Consider the following 16,097-nt stretch of genomic DNA (forward strand, 5'->3'; position numbering starts at 1 on the left):
AGCGTATATTTTCACGTGTACTGCAAAATACTCTCATGGCAGAGTGGCCAGAAACTAGACAACTAAAATATTTTTGACCCAATTATCTATGCGGAATGAGAATAAAATATTTGTGTCGTCTCCAGGCCAAAGGTCAATTTTTCGCCTACTATTAAAACGATATTTGTATTTTGTATAATACCTTAATTATATGCATGTTGTGTCCTTATAACGCGGAAAAGTGTGGATTTTTGCTGCGAAACAAAACATTTATATATTAATAACAGGTGCACTAGGCAATAGCTAATGTAATAAAAGTTGAGTACATCCTGTGACGTAATGGAGCGCAGTTCCCACTTTTCAGGAAATCCGGAGGGTAGATAGAAATGTAAATATTGGAAGTTGCAGGCAAACACGCTAGTGGGTTACGTACGACATAAGCCCGGAGTTCCTGGTATTGTTACGATCGGCAGAACGGAGCTTAGCATCCGTTCATTCGAGTGTTTTATGTCTGACCAATGGTCTGAGTCTGAATGGTGAAATAGGTAACTAGGTCATACTTAACAAACATTCATGTCATGAAACAAACTGCGAAATCAAATCAAATAAAACCTTTTGTATGAAATATTTGCGCATTAGCGATTACGAGGCTTTTATAGCTTAATGTAGGTACTAGGGAAGTTTTCATACAAATTTATAACATCGATAATTGTTAGAGAATAACATAAGTATTTACTTTTAGTTTCGTGCAAACATTTAACAAAGTGTTTACAAGGGCTACTTAAATTGTTTAAAACTGTGTGTTTTCCTTTTCGAATATTTAAATTTCCTACATCCGGCATCCGTGTTTGTCCACAACTTCTGCTGAAACTTTTGAAGGATATATAATTAATTTTTATTATGCAAAACCATTGGTAAAACATTAATTCACTACTTCTTATTTTAGTTTCTGCTCTAAAAACATGTTTGGAATGTGTTTTCACTTATAAATACCTAAATAGAAAACAGATCTAAACTTTACATAAAAGGAATGTATAACAAAACACGAACACTGTTTTTAAAACAGTTGCAACATGTAAAATTCATCGGAGATACATTTGTATTTCATTTAAATATCACTTTACAAATGTTATACAAATATTTACAATTAATTAAAACTATGTTTACCATTATAATGACTCGCCGCTCGCTAGCAGGACGGACTTTATTTAAGAATGATTCAGATATCGCCATTTAAATAAGCATAATAAAATAATACATGAAAAATATTAAAACTATGAATACTTCATTCTGGTGGAATCTCAGTGCGTCTTACTCTAAGTTTGTCATTGTCAAATCTTAAAATAAATTTGGCAAAATATTTGGCGCAAAGCAGTGCTTAAGTGCTTAAAATACTCTTTGGAATAATCTTTGGTCGGTTCTCATAGCGAGCGACGAGCGCTATATATTGGTCGTCCTATCAGCACCGTGTCCGTAGCTGCCAATCTGGAACCTGGTGATCTTGGGTCCTACAGGGCTCACCCTTGCCGGCCCGACTTTTAGAGAGCTCGGTTTATTGAGTATCGGAGTCGAGATTTTTACGGAGCTAGGCGTGCTCGAGTTTTTCAAGCTTGACTTCGGTGTGCTCGAGTTTTTCAAGCTTGATTTCGGCGTGCTCGAGATTTTCGTAGTCGAGCTGGTGGGGGCCGGCCGGGGGTCTACCGGCGAGGCCCCGTGGGGACTGCTGAGGCCCTGGGGTCCGCTCTGGACTCCCCCAGTGATACTTGGCTGAGCGCCGTTCGTGTGTTGCTGTAGCTGTATCCGTGACGCTCGTTCCATTTCTCTAAAAAGAATGTGGGACTAATTACTTGTCTTAAAATTTAATGTTATTAGGGAGTGTGAGAAAGAAAATTATGAAGGATGCACTGCAATATCTTAAGAGTAGGTGTAAGGGACTCAATCAGTTATACTAGGTAAAAGTTTTTTCGTGAAATTATAGATAATATTCCTGGGCAGATTATAGACTATCTGAGAAATCGCTGACATGGTAGTTTGGAAGTTACCAAGATGCCAATTAAATAAACAAATAATAACGGTTACAAATTTTTTTGGCACTAGATAATTATCAAAGTTACTTATACCTCTAACAAGCAACAAATTTGTTCATTCGCTACCTACACCTAACTATCACGCTGGTATATCACGCTGATTGAATACATGTGGAAATTAAAGTCAATAAATGATAATTGCATTGCACGTGCTTTCATCTCCCATGCCAGTGTTTCCAAGCTTGATTACCTGATAATTTAATGAACGATGAAACGTGCCATCTATGGAATCATTCGATGTAGTGTTTATTGTAATTGTGTAGGGACTAGGGACATTGTGCTAGTTTGTGTCCGCTTACGATAGTTTCCCTTCCATACACGGAATAGCAAATAAGTTATTAATTTTAACAACCTACTTGAGAAATATCATGTTTATGTATAAAAGTGTTGTTTGCACAATAAGGTCTCATTTACGTTAACACGCTACGCGAACTCGTAGATATGGAGCATTTTATTAAATATGTACATTGCGGTATTGGGTTGGTGTACCTATTCAGCTTAGGTACATACTAAGCTGAATAGGTCGCAATGTAACTAAAATTGGCCTTAACAATTGCAATAAGTGCGACAAAGTTTTATACTAAAAAATTCGTCAAATGGACACAAACTAGCACAGTAACCGTATGTGTAATGTAAATGCATTCATGCAACGCGCTGTGAGATCATCGGTACACGGGAACTCAGCGTCCCCAAACTATAAATACTCTGCCACATGTTAATATTTCCTTTGTCAGAATAGGTAATATCCTGTGTAGGAATAGACACTTCCGAGACATGAAGATAAAACCATAATTAAGACGTTGAAAACCATAATTACATATTCCCTTTTCAAAATTAGTAAATTGATAATGTATCCTGTATTCTCGAAACAAAGAACTTGAAACCACAATTAAGAATTTGTTGAAATTTTAGTTGTTAGTAATATGTATTATTTAATAATTATTGGTAGGTATTTCCTTTCCCGAATGGGAAATCCTATATAGAAAAGCTCTTTTCGAGATAATGAATTTAGAATTCTAATTAAGATGTTGAAAGTTTTGTGTTCGTTTTAAACTCATTCTGTTGAACATAAAATATATAGGCGTCGTCGGCAAAAGTAGTCGTTACGTAGGTACGCAAAATATGCATGCCGTGACATGAAATAAAAATTAGGGATTTTTTTTTTTAATAGTCTGTCGAGATTACATTTGCTTAGTCAACCTATTAAATTTATGGACAATTTAAAATTTGAATACTGTAGGAAACTTGCAACGATGTTCACAGCACATTGCAGAAGCAATCTGGAAACTATTGAGACGGTCCCATGTTTAACCTATTGTATGCCGGAAAATAATAATAAAAAAGGTACGTTATTTACAAACATGAAAAACAATCCTACATCGTAAAACTAAACGTACTCGTACGTTGTCAGGTTAGTTATATTAACTCATGAAATTAGTGGTATTAGTGGTAGAAATAATAGAAATACCATGTCGCATGCCGTTTATGGCCGGCAATGCGAAACCGAATAGCGATTAATTGAAGCTTCAATAATATTACGTATACTAAAATAAATCAACTATTGTGACAAACATTTTAGTCGGCGTTTTGTCCAAGAGTCGCCTAGAAGTAACCATAATCAACTTTCGAATAATTTATCGATATGACTTTATCGACATGGCTACAGCGTACATAACTAACGTCTATCAATAGTCTGTCAAGTCGTTTCTGTCATTAGAAAAAAGGCGGCAAATAAAAAAAAAAGCGCGGGAATGTTTCTCGTTTCATAGAAAATTTTAATTTCGTTTTTTAGTGATAAACATGTTTGAACGTCTATATTTACGTGTGCATAAGTGGATGTACGGTGTGACAGCTGGCTTAGCCGTCTATTGTCTATGGTAAAAGTCTTTTATCAGTTAGAACCGTTCAATAGTCCCCAGATCACCACTCTCAAGTCACTACCTTCAAGTTCTAATATACGAGGCCAATGCAGACGTGCGTTCCGTTTTCCTCGCGTCCAGGCATGCGGGCGAGGAGGGATACGCACCGCTGGTGAGGCCCGACAGCCTCGATAGAGGGCAGCACAGGGCCGCTGCGTACGCGGCGCGGTATTGCGCGTTCATTATGACGTAGATGATCGGGTTCACGCAGGCGCTTGCGTACAGGAGGAGGTAGCCGGCGATGTGGAATACTGGAAATAAATTAGATGGTTAATAATTTTTTTATTGAAGTTAAACTTCTTATGCGACTTCCAACTGACAACGTTAAAACCTGACCAGAAATATATAAAAGTCCTGTATTAAACTCCTCAAAATAGTCATATATTTCTGGCGAGGCTTTAAGCGCCCTCCACACTCGCGCACGTATCGAGGCGCGATGTCGCAAACGCTAGTGTGGATTTGATACGCAGAAAGAAAAGATTCCACACTCGCGTTCGCGGCATCGCACCGCGATACTCGTGCGAGTGTGGAGGGCGCTTTAAACGTTTAAGGCTCAGTGTTGTCAACTCGAAATTTGAAATACCCTTTCCTATTCTCATTTCCAAGTTACGAAATTTCACTTCTTCCGCGCAGAGGGATTCTACGCACTATTTTTTGGGAATGCGTTTGTTCTGTAAACAAACGCATTCCCAAAAAATTGTGCGTAGAATCCCTCTGTAAGATTAGGCAGTCTCCCAGACATAGTGCAAATGATATATTTAAACGTCAAACTATTTCAAAACCAGTTGAGGTTGAATGAAATGATTAAATATGCGAATAAATAAGGAGTGGAGTGAGTACCCTACTACACCTCGTTTACTGGAAATTTACTCGATTGGTCGAATACTTTTTTACCTACTACGCACTTACCTATTCTTCTTCCTTGAGTCTTGGCCATTAAGGAAAACCTTCCTATGTAAGTAGGATTAATACCCACGTCAAGACAATTATTCAAATATTGTTGTAATAATTATAATAAATAAACGTAGGTATTATTTACTAATGGGTAAGTAAAACTCAAGAAGACTCGTTCCTAGTCTTAGGGGCCTTAATTTCCCTGTTATCTTTAACAGTGGAAAGATCATCTGCGCGAGGAAAACTTGGGCTAAGAGTCAGCCTGGATATTAAATGTCTTACCAGGGTATTGTACATGGTTGTCAGCAACCTTCGCGATAGTGATGGGCAGGTAACACACGAGGAACGAGAGAAAGATAGCCAGCACCATCTTAGTGATTCTCCATTCATTTCTTCTCGCTTTGGTTTCCCTGTTATCTTTGACTGTGGACCGTTTGTCTGTGTTTAGAGAGCCGGGGCTCGCGTGTTGCGAGCGTTGGTGTTCGCGCATACGTTGCTCTGAGCTGAAAATATATTGTTGTTATTATAAGTATAAATAAAAACCGGCCAAGAGCCACGCTCAGTGTAGGGTTCCGTAGTTTTTCGTATTTTTCTCAAAAACTACTGAACCTATCAAGTTCAAAACAATTTTCCTGGAAAATCTTTACATAGTTCTACTTTGGTGATTTTTTTCATATTTTTTAAACATATGGTTCAAAAGTTAGAGAGGGGGGACGCACTTTTTTTTCCTTTAAGAGCGATTATTTCCGAAACTATTAATATTATCAAAAAACGATCTTAGTAAACCCTTATTCATTTTTAAATACCTATCCAACAATATATCACACGTTGGGGTTGGAATGAAAAAAAATATCAGCCCCCACTTTGCATGTATGGGGGGGTACCCTAATAAAACATTTTTTCCCATTTTTTATTTTTGCACTTTGTTGGCGTGATTGATATACATATTGGTACCAAATTTCAGCTTTCTAGTGCTAACGGTTACTGAGATTATCCGCGGACGGACGGACGGACGGACGGACGGACGGACAGACGGACAGACAGACATGGCGAAACTATAAGGGTTCCTAGTTGACTACGGAACCCTAAAAAAACAGATGACTGTCTACTGGAAAGGTGTAGATACAGAACTTTAAAGCACTAAAAGTGAATAAGCGATGAGCTATCGGCGATAGAAACGAACAAAAGATATGTAGTCGCTCCCGTGTAAAAGAGACGCGATGATAGTTTTATTTACCCGGGAGCGACTATCTTCTTCACCCCTTTTGTTTTCATGGATATATATATATTTCAATTCAATACTACTCGTATTTAGGTACTTCGACGACGAGGAACCAGCAAGTCTTAGACATTACAATCTGTATAATGTTTTTCTATTTCAAAAATTGTAAAAGGGTAAGAATTTTCTTCCCCTATTTTGCTTGTTTTGTGTCTTACAAGCAAACCATGTAATATTTCAAAATAAACAGTTTATACCTATGCACTACCCAGAAGATTCTCGCATAGCACATCAGAATAAGCAGAGCTGGCACCAAGAAAGCGATGACGAAGAGAGCGGTCTTCGCGGATCGTCCGTTGTCATCGGGCACTATGGAACACGTTCCCAGTTCTTTATCGTAGTCGAATTTACCTGTGAAAAGAGATTTCAGCTGTAACACGAATATAATTATAGGAACAAAAGGGCTTGTACCAATTCAGAAGGAGGCGAATGAAATGGAAGCTTTAGAAGTGGGAGAGGAGATACTAGAAAGCACTGGCGGATTTACAATGTTTACCGTCCTAGGCCAGGCATTGTAGTGAACACTAGTCACCCTTTTCCCCAGATCCATCATCGTCATGTAGGTAGACTGCTACTCCCTAATATTTTGGAGCTCCACTTGGCTTTACGTTAAATCCGCCTACGCTAGAGAATTACGTATGCATTGCCTCTTTCTACGGTGTAGGTACATAAGCCAGAACAATAGTTATTGTTTTTATTAGGTAGTGAATCTGCCTAAGAAGCCGATGGTCCTGGACTAGAATCTCGGCGATTGTGTAGTCAGCACAGACATTTTTGGTTTCGCTATATATATCGTTGCTGATGAGTCGTCTTCTTGCGCTTATCATGGGACAGTCAACGTATATAAGAATGTCTTAATATTAAATATAGTCTTCTTCGTACCCCATATCCCGATCAGCGTCGGAGTCTGCATGCCGTACGAGAACAGCCACGAGAAGACGATCATGAGCGCGATGTTGTACTTGCGGTACACGCGTCCGTAGCAGCTGTGGTGGGCGATCATTATGTATCTGAAAATACAAATTAATTAGCACTTACACAACACTCTGCCAATTGAACCCCCAAGACTTCCTACCCAAGAACCCCCACCTCTTAGGTCAATGAGACCGGTAGCAACATCTATTAAACTTCTTAGGGCCACTTGCACCAACGAAAATGGAAGGTTAACACGAGGGTTAACCCACCATTTTATATGGAATTTACCACTACTTAAAACAAACACAACCAAATCGAATTAAAAGTTCCAAATATCGTGAAGACTTTAAAATAATGTAAAATGTTACCTACTATTGTTTTAGGTTAGGTATAATTATTATTTACTTTTTTCGGCTCGGAAGTGTACCACTATATTATACCCGACTAGCTTTTCCCGTGGCTTCGCCCGCGTACTAATCTGATCTTGTATTCCCATACAAACTTTGGACCCCCATTTTACCCCTCTAGGAGGTGAATTTTGAAAAATCCTTTCTTAGTGTTCCTACACCTTACAAGGAACCTACGTGTCAAATTTGGAATCTCTAGGACCAGCGGTGATATGTCAGTCAGTCAGTTTCTTTTTTGATATATTTAGATGGGCCGATATGACAATTTTTAAGAAAAAAAAATACGCCTTCCTTTGGGGTTCTGGTAATAAATACTTTCAAATGTTGGATTATGTTATCAATTCGTCTGTATATTTTTTAATGTTTGTTATTCGATATCTCCGTCATTTCTGAACCAATTTTGAAATTTGGATGATTCTGAAGTACCTACTTACAGATGAGAATGATTATCAGAACGGAACTCTAACCAGGGGCGGCTCACTCTTCATCAGTAGTTCCACTGCACCAAATGTCACTGTTCTGGACGTAAGTGCATGCTGTTCTTATAAAAATACCAAAGTCACTATAAGTGTGCCGTTCAGATTTGAGGAGTTCCATTCTGATCATCATCAGGAGTTCCACTGCACCAAATGTCACTGTTCCGTACGTAAATGCATGCTGTTCCTTTAAAAACACAAAAATCACCGTATGCCTTTCAGATTTGAAGAGTTCCCTCGATTTCTCCAGGATCCCATCATCAGAACTGGGTTCTGAGAAAAATGGGACCAATCTGTATGCATATACATTAAATAAAAATAAAAAAAATCAAAATCGGTCCAGTAGCGACGGAGATATCGAGGAACAAACATTAAAAAAATAAAAAAAATACAGACGAATTGAGAACCCCTTCAAGGCGGTTAAAAATATACCTAACACGTATACCTATAACTGTGAGTAATCAAAAAAATTATGTCAAAAATCTCTAAATTTTATAAAACATCAAAAGTTTATGATAATGCAATTTTTTCCTCCTATAAGGCCTAATAAAGGTAATAAATAGGTACCCACAAATGTTTTTTCTGTTGTAAAAGAAGTGCTTAAAATCACAAAGAAAATACTTGTTAATAATAATCAAGATGGAAAATTTGTCGCAGCAGCTGTGTTTGTCGAAAAATCCCCCCAAATTCTATTAGACGATGTTGATTCGAGTTTGATAGAAAATTACAATTAAACTCAAACAAAGAAATTGGAAATGGCTTTGACGGGCTGTTGCTGGGTGCTGTAAATAACCAGTTGCTAGGTTCAACGACTTTAGAGAACATTAGTTGTGTGTAAACACGGCACATACAATTGTACGAACAGCCAATCACTCCATCGTAGGCCACGTCTTTGCCTTTGGCTAGTCTGTGGTCAATAGTAAGCCCATTTATAATAAAAAAAATAAAAAAAAATAAAAATAAAAATTTGTAAACATAGAATATTGAGTAATAGGGTACTGGATGGCGTTGTTCGTAACTACCAAAGACATAAATGTAACTCCGTATAGACAGCTACAGTTTAAGAAAAAAACGTACCTACCTCAGACCATATAGGAAAAGGCACGGTGGCCTAGATGGCGTTACACCTTTGGGGACGCTCGGCTAGATGGCGCTAATATTAATATTTGACATTTTAACACATATCAAGCTAAGAATATGGGCCAAATTGTCAAACCTGAGGTTTAAAAGTTTTAAGCCTGTGTCGAGAGATGGCAGTCTATGCCCTGTGATTACATATTTTACTTTGACAGTAACTCTCTATAATACTTGATCCTCTTTGGTAAGTTTAGCCTTTTACAGGATGATAGAGCAAAATATCCTTTTCAGTACCATCTGTACTGAAAAGGATATTTTCTCCTACTATATTCACTAGAAAGTGTAGAATAGGTCTTCTCACCGGTTGAGTGTGATGAAAGCGATAACATTGATACTCCAACGCTCCTGTAACGCAGGAACGGTACCAGCTTACACAGAACGTCGCTATGAGATCACTTCTGGTGCCAGACGCCAGTGATCGCTCATAAGAGCATTATGCCGCAGACCAAAATAGGAGTACCAATGGAAAATACTAGAAAGTGTAGAAGTCTTCTTACCGGTTGAGCGTGATGAGAGCGATACTAAGCAGTGATACTCCAACGTTCCCATACCGCAGGAACGGTACCAGCTTGCACAGAACGTCGCCATGAGACCACTTCTGCTGCCAGAAGCCGGATATCGCGAATGGAAGCACCATGGCGCAGAATAAGAAATCGGCGCAGCAGAGACTGTAACAATTAATTGAAAGGTTATACATTTTTATTGAGATTTTAACCTTATAAACGCTTACCCCCTTATTCATAAACGTTGTCTAAAGTTATCAAGCCGATAAAGTTCGTTTGTCTCTTTCTATCAAACCAATACGTCGGAAAGGGACAAACGAACTTTATCGGCTTGATAACTTTAGTGAACGTTTATGAATAAGGGGGTTAGAATTTTTGATCGAGCGTGCTCGTGTCGTCGCCGGTTACACATATTTGTCTTATTTTTCAGACTTTGGCGCTGGTATAAATATATCAAATCGATAACACAGTCAATTTCAATTTGAAAAGGGTCATTGGGTTAGTTTGGGTCCACTTACTTTAGTCAACGTCCAGCCACGGAATAGCAAATAATTTTCATAATGCTATTTGCAAAATATAATTTAAAGAAAATTTGCGCTTGATGCAAACTAGCGCATTTACCAATTGACCATACTTTATCTTTCTTTCTTTGGTGAAGAATTGATCATAAAACTAAAACCTATACTTTCAAAGACAGTAAAGTTGTAATGTGGACGCAAGAGAGTTCAATGCTTTACGTTTACACCACAAAAGAGGAAAATATACACAATAGGAACTCCCCAGGCATGTCATTACTATAGAAAACAGCAACTGTAATACGTTCTTATGTTTCATACATGACGATGTCGTGGTTTATTGAATGTATACCTAATTGAGTTTTAAGTTTTTCCAGGGTAGGTTCCTCAGTAGCTCAGTACTGTCTGATATTGGTAATCGGTTCCTTAGTATCTTTCTAGGTACTAAGGAAATTTGCTTTACGACCGATTACCAATATCATAATCAGATCAGATACAAAATGCATAGTAAAAGTTTACCATCTATCTACGAATTTTTCTCACCATTATTCTGATGAGATATTATATAGAAAAAATATGAATAAAAAATTGTAATCTTTAAAAAATTAAAATAAATAATTAGGAAGAAAAAGAAGTTTCTAAATATCTTTTCCCCTCACTAGCTCGGAAACACGTGTTTTGTCCTTTAATACCAGCGGGTAAAAACGCATTTTATCCACTAGTGGGTAAAGTAATTTGACCTTGAATAAAGTCAAATTAACTGCTTTAAAATTGATAAAAGTAGGTGAATCTAGTAATAAAGATGATTTACCACTTGTGGAACTACTGGAAGCAGTGATAAACGCATTTTTTGCGTTGTAGTTTCCTCGCTATAGTGAGGGGAAAAGTTTTGTGTTACACTCGGGTGCAAGTGTATTTTACTTCTCGTGTGTTAAAAAACTCGCAAGTTCAGGATTCTATTCTCGAACCACTCGCTTCGCTCGTGGTTCAACTATGGAATCCTTTCACTTGCTCGTTTTTCAATTCCACACTCGGCGTTAAAATACAACTTTGCCCCCTTGTATAACAAATAACTATTCATTGGCTTTGATTTATATAAATAAATAAAGGACACCTAGTTCGAATGGTCCAGGTCATTTAAAATATTTTGCCACAGCCGATCGTTCTTAATTTCCCATTTATTTAGGATAGTTATAATACTTATAATTGTACTAACCTAATAATAAACGCCGCAGCGACGTTGCGCACCTTCGGACATTTCAGCAGGGCTACCACTGTAAGTAGGTTTCCAAATAGCCCGACTAGCATGATGAGTCCAGTCATTACTGCTGCGAACGTCAGCAAGCCTGGTGAGAACCTGCAAGATAAAGGAATAATTTAAAATCGTGTTATGATGTTTTTTTTTTGCTTTGAGGAATTGAGGATGATCACAGGGTTAAAAAGCGAACATATGCCGAGGTCCCTCTGTCCCTAAAATCAACGCCAAATTAAAAAGGAGATAGGATACATGAGATACATATCATTAGCTATCACATTAAGCGAATTTGACCATTTTTTGGTAGCACCAAAAAGAAGAAATTTGTCATTTTTTCTCGTATCACGACTATCACGAGTACAATATCGTGTTTCATACTTTGAAGATAAGTTTAATACGCTTGTTTATAGTAATAAGGACAAAGAATTTATTTACAATTTTGTGAAAACAGTGGCAAAATTGCCTAAGCCTCGTTAACGCTCGTTAGGCTTTAAAAAGGAATTGAGCCTCGGTAGCCCTAGTTTCAAACAATTCATAAAATATGCTAAGTTATATTCCAATGAATAATAAACATAGCTTTGAAATTTTATTCAAAACACAGTCCCGGTAGGGTGAGGTGGCATGAAAGGATAGGAAGTCTTTTGTGGGACTGAAGATGTGAAGTAAATAGAAGTCAATTCAATGTATAATATGCATTTCTATATTATCTATATCGATGTCTGAGTACCCATAATACAAGCCTTTTTGGGCTTACCGTGGAGCTCAGTCAATCTGTGTCCTATAATATTAAAATGGAAGCCTAAAATAGAAGCTTGCTCGAAGTTTTGGTGAAGTTTTAGAGTAGGTATCCAAGTGACGCAAAAATATTGGAGCGGAGTTAGCGATGTACTGAAGATAATTTCCGAAATTGCAAATGTTCTCATAGAAACTTCTTGGTATTGCTCTTCGCACATTTATTACCAATTTATACGGTCAATTTCTATGGCAGTTTATGAGTTAATAATAAACGCCAGTGTAAATTTCACCAAGTGAAGCGATCGTCAACTGTTGGGAACATTGCGTAATATATCGTAATTCGAAAGAGAATGTTCTCAATGACAATTGCTTGAGAATGTATTCATGGAAAATTACAGTAATTTAAATAGTTTTGAGAATGTTCTGCAACTTGTACAAATTCTAAGTGGGATACATATTTTCCAAAAGATTTTCAAATTGACTGATTGAAAGGTTTCAAATTAGTTTTAGTACACTAAGGCCCACTTACACCAACCACTTAACTCAGGGTTAGTGGGCTGTCATCTGTCAAATTCCATATAAAATGCATAGCTGGGCACCGTTAATCAAATAGTTAACTTCGTTAATCGCTAATCCGTTACTAAAAAAGTTAACTTCGTTAATCGTTAAAGCGATACATTTCGACAAATTTAACGTAAGTTAAAGTTAATCGTTAATCCGTTAACACGTGAAAAAAAAAGAACTTTGCTGTAAATATTTAGTTGTATCAGTATCCACTATAACGTATTATATTTCTGTAAAAGGCCGAAGTACAGCTAGCCTATTGAACTCTAGGCTGCCCGTGGAAGGCAGTGCTCGCCTGAGCTACTGCCAAGAGCTGTGTCAGGAGAGATGCTGGCGGTGACGGGACTGTTGTGGTACTTTGGGCGGTAGAGGCTAGGGAAGCGAATGTGGTCGTAAATTAGGGCTCGAATTTGCTGCCCTATCACTACAACAGTCGCCATGGTAAAGCTTAGGATTCACCGAATCAACGTTAGTAAAAGCAAATCCACGTGAAAAATACTTTTTTAGGTAATATTTCGGGCTTTTAGCGATAGACATCGGTAAAACCTAGGATTTACCGGCAAATCATAGGATTTGCCGTACTTCGGGCTTTTATAGTAGCGTTCAGAACGTGTTTTTTGCAGCGCAGATGGCGCCTGTGCCCTACTAGATTAACGATTAACGGTCTCGGAGAAATTTAACGGAAGTTAACGAGTCCGTTAACATTTTTTTAAGTTAACTTAAAAGTTAATCCGTTAATCGAAATGTTAACTTCGTTAATTAACGATTAACGGATTAACGAGTTAATGCCCAGCTATGATAAAATGGCGGATTAACCCTCCATTTTCGTTGGTGCAAGTGGCCCTAACAGTTGTTTCAATTTACAAAACGTTAACCACTTCTATCTCCCTATGCATAGACAAGTCAATTCCCTTTCTTTTTAATCACTTCGCATCCTGTTTTAAAACCAAATATAAAATAATTTAATGGTAATTGGAAATCTGACTCTCAACCAAGATAATATATCCACGCATAGCGTACAAAAGCGTGGTAAAACAAAGGTAAACGGAAAGGCTTTGAGCAGCTTCCTGTTTCGAGGAACCCCTTTTCACCAGCTTTTGAATGACATCCAGGTCTGGATAAAACAGCAGACTTTTTAAAGGTTTATTATTTGAATTGTGGTTTGTTTTTTGCTAATAGAAATGGTATTTGAGACCACATAAACCCCCTTATTCATAAACTTACACTAAAGTTATCAAGCCGATAATAGTTATTTGTTATACAAGGGGGCAAAGTTGTATTTTAACGCCGAGTGTGGAATTGAAAAACGAGCAAGTGAAAGGATTCTATAGTTGAACCACGAGCGAAGCGAGTGGTTCGAGAATAGAATCCTGAACTTGCGAGTTTTTGAACACACGAGAAGTAAAATACATTTGCACCCGAGTGTAACACAAAACTTTTCCCCTCACTATAGCGAGGAAACTACAACGCAAAAAATGCGTTTGTCACTGCTTTGAGTAGTTCCACAGGCGGTAAATCATCTTTATTACTAGATTCACCTACTTTTATCAATTTTAAAGCAATTAATTTGACTTTATTCGAAGGTCAAATTACTTTACCCACTAGTGGATTAAATGCGTTTTTACCCGCTGGTATTAAAAGACAAAACACGTGTTTCCGAGCTAGTGAGGGGAAAAGTTCGTTTGTTCCTTTCTATCACAGCAATACGTTAGAAAGGGACAAACGAACTTTATCGGCTTGATAACTTTAGAGTACGTTTATGAATAAGGGGATAATCTTTTTTCTAAAGTTCTTTAGCTTATAAAAGGCCAGATTTTGCTCATAATCCTCCAAAATGAGGGAACCTATTGATACGAGTAAAACTCCTAATAAGTTATCTAGACTTGTTCTTTGAATACGAAAAAGAAAATCCATTTCCGAAAACATTACATGGCATGAAATAAGAAATAAATAGTAAAAGATAAGGAAATATCGAATAAATCTGTGTACACGCCAAGACATAATTTAGACGAATACAGCAATATTTCAATCCTTCAGTAAAAGCTTTCACGTGAGATTTATAGTGCGGATTTGTGTAGATGACTCTATTTGTATTGAGTTCGTTATAATACCTATAAGTATATAAAGTTTGGTGCGATTGTAAAATAAGGATAGAATAAACTAGTCAATATATCAATATTTTTGTTGTATTGAGTACCTATTGCTGTGCCCCAACGGGGATTATGCTGGAATACACTTCAAAATCTTGTCAAACTCTTAAAAACAAATTTTAAAAATGTTCAATAGATTTTAATTTAGTAAAATATAATACCTACCTGACAGCTGGTAACTAAGAGCTGCCAAAAACAATTGAGTGACAAATTAATTCTTCTGTGTAAGAATTAATTTACAAAAGAACATTACAAAGAAGAAATAGAACATTATAAAAAAAGAATTTACCTATTTTGACGGTTGGTAGGCGATTCTGGTGTAATAGGATTTTTCGCAAAATTCTACTAAGTATCATTCTTTATAATATAAAAGGTACACTCAGACACCTAGGTATGCCTTTGAAGTCAAAATTACTTCTTGAATACTTAAGTACGTATGAGTAGGATGTAATGAAAGTATGTTATGAGTTTTTTTAGTCTAATCACTACATTAGAATCCCCTCTGAACGTCTGGTATTTAGACGACGGCACAATAGGAGGCGATCCCGATGTGGTCCTTAATGACATCGGCAGACTTCTACCAGCCTTAGAACATATTGGCTTGGAAGTAAATTCCTCAAAATGTGAGTTCTTCGCTCCCAGTCCCGCTGCTATGAATTCTGTTTCAGATTTTCAGAATTTACTACCACACATTAAGGTCATAGACAAATCTTCTTTTTGCCTCCTTGGTGCACCTATTTATCCTGAAGGGGTAAGTTCGGTGCTGCAGTCTAAGACATCACAATTAAGATCGTCTCTCGAACGCCTCAAACAACTTTCAGCACACGTATCTCTAACATTACTACGCAACTGTTTTGCCATGCCACGAATAACTTACACTCTTCGGACGGCACCAACGTGGTTATTCAAAGAGGACGTCAACAACTACGACTTAACATTAAAAATAGGTCTGGAAAGCGTCCTTAACGTCCACTTCAACGAAGTCCAGTGGATCCAGGCTACACTTCCTATCCGCTATGGAGGCTTAGGTATTCGTAGCATGAACGATGTCGGGATTGCAGCGTTCCTAGCCTCCTCTCATGCGTCGACAGGTCTTGTCACTAAAATATTATCCTACAACGGTGGCGAGATCTGTCTTCCATTTGTAGAGGAGGCCTTAGAGGAGTGGGCAACCCGGTGTCCCGGAAGTGCACGTCCGGACAACCCTGATCTCCAAAGACCCTGGGATAATACTTTATGCGAGCGCACATATTTAAGTATTATCAACAGTGCTCCACGAGGC

The 16,097-nt window shown here is 37.6% G+C and overlaps 1 protein-coding gene across 3 annotated transcripts in view; it reads right to left on the bottom strand.

The window, feature by feature from the left end:
* Nucleotides 1–416: 416 nt before the first annotated feature.
* The window catches only part of LOC125235130 (G-protein coupled receptor moody-like), a 106,530-nt gene continuing 90,849 nt past the window's right edge, over nt 417–16,097 (bottom strand). The window contains exons 4-10 of one of the 3 annotated variants that reach the window (XM_048141570.1): nt 11,328–11,468; nt 9,591–9,761; nt 7,041–7,168; nt 6,356–6,509; nt 5,162–5,382; nt 4,093–4,236; nt 417–1,799 (exon numbers count right to left, since the gene is read on the bottom strand). In XM_048141570.1, coding sequence (XP_047997527.1) covers nt 1,420–1,799; nt 4,093–4,236; nt 5,162–5,382; nt 6,356–6,509; nt 7,041–7,168; nt 9,591–9,761; nt 11,328–11,468 — 1,339 coding nt within the window. In that variant the 3' untranslated portion in view covers nt 417–1,419. Of the gene's footprint in view, nt 1,802–4,007; nt 4,237–5,161; nt 5,383–6,355; nt 6,510–7,040; nt 7,169–9,590; nt 9,762–11,327; nt 11,469–16,097 lie in introns of all 3 variants that reach the window. The other 2 variants (XM_048141571.1, XM_048141572.1) reach the window with 2 other exon arrangements.

The sequence above is a fragment of the Leguminivora glycinivorella genome, chromosome 17 (assembly GCF_023078275.1).
Source record: "Leguminivora glycinivorella isolate SPB_JAAS2020 chromosome 17, LegGlyc_1.1, whole genome shotgun sequence".
NCBI classification, from domain to species: Eukaryota; Metazoa; Arthropoda; class Insecta; order Lepidoptera; family Tortricidae; genus Leguminivora; species Leguminivora glycinivorella.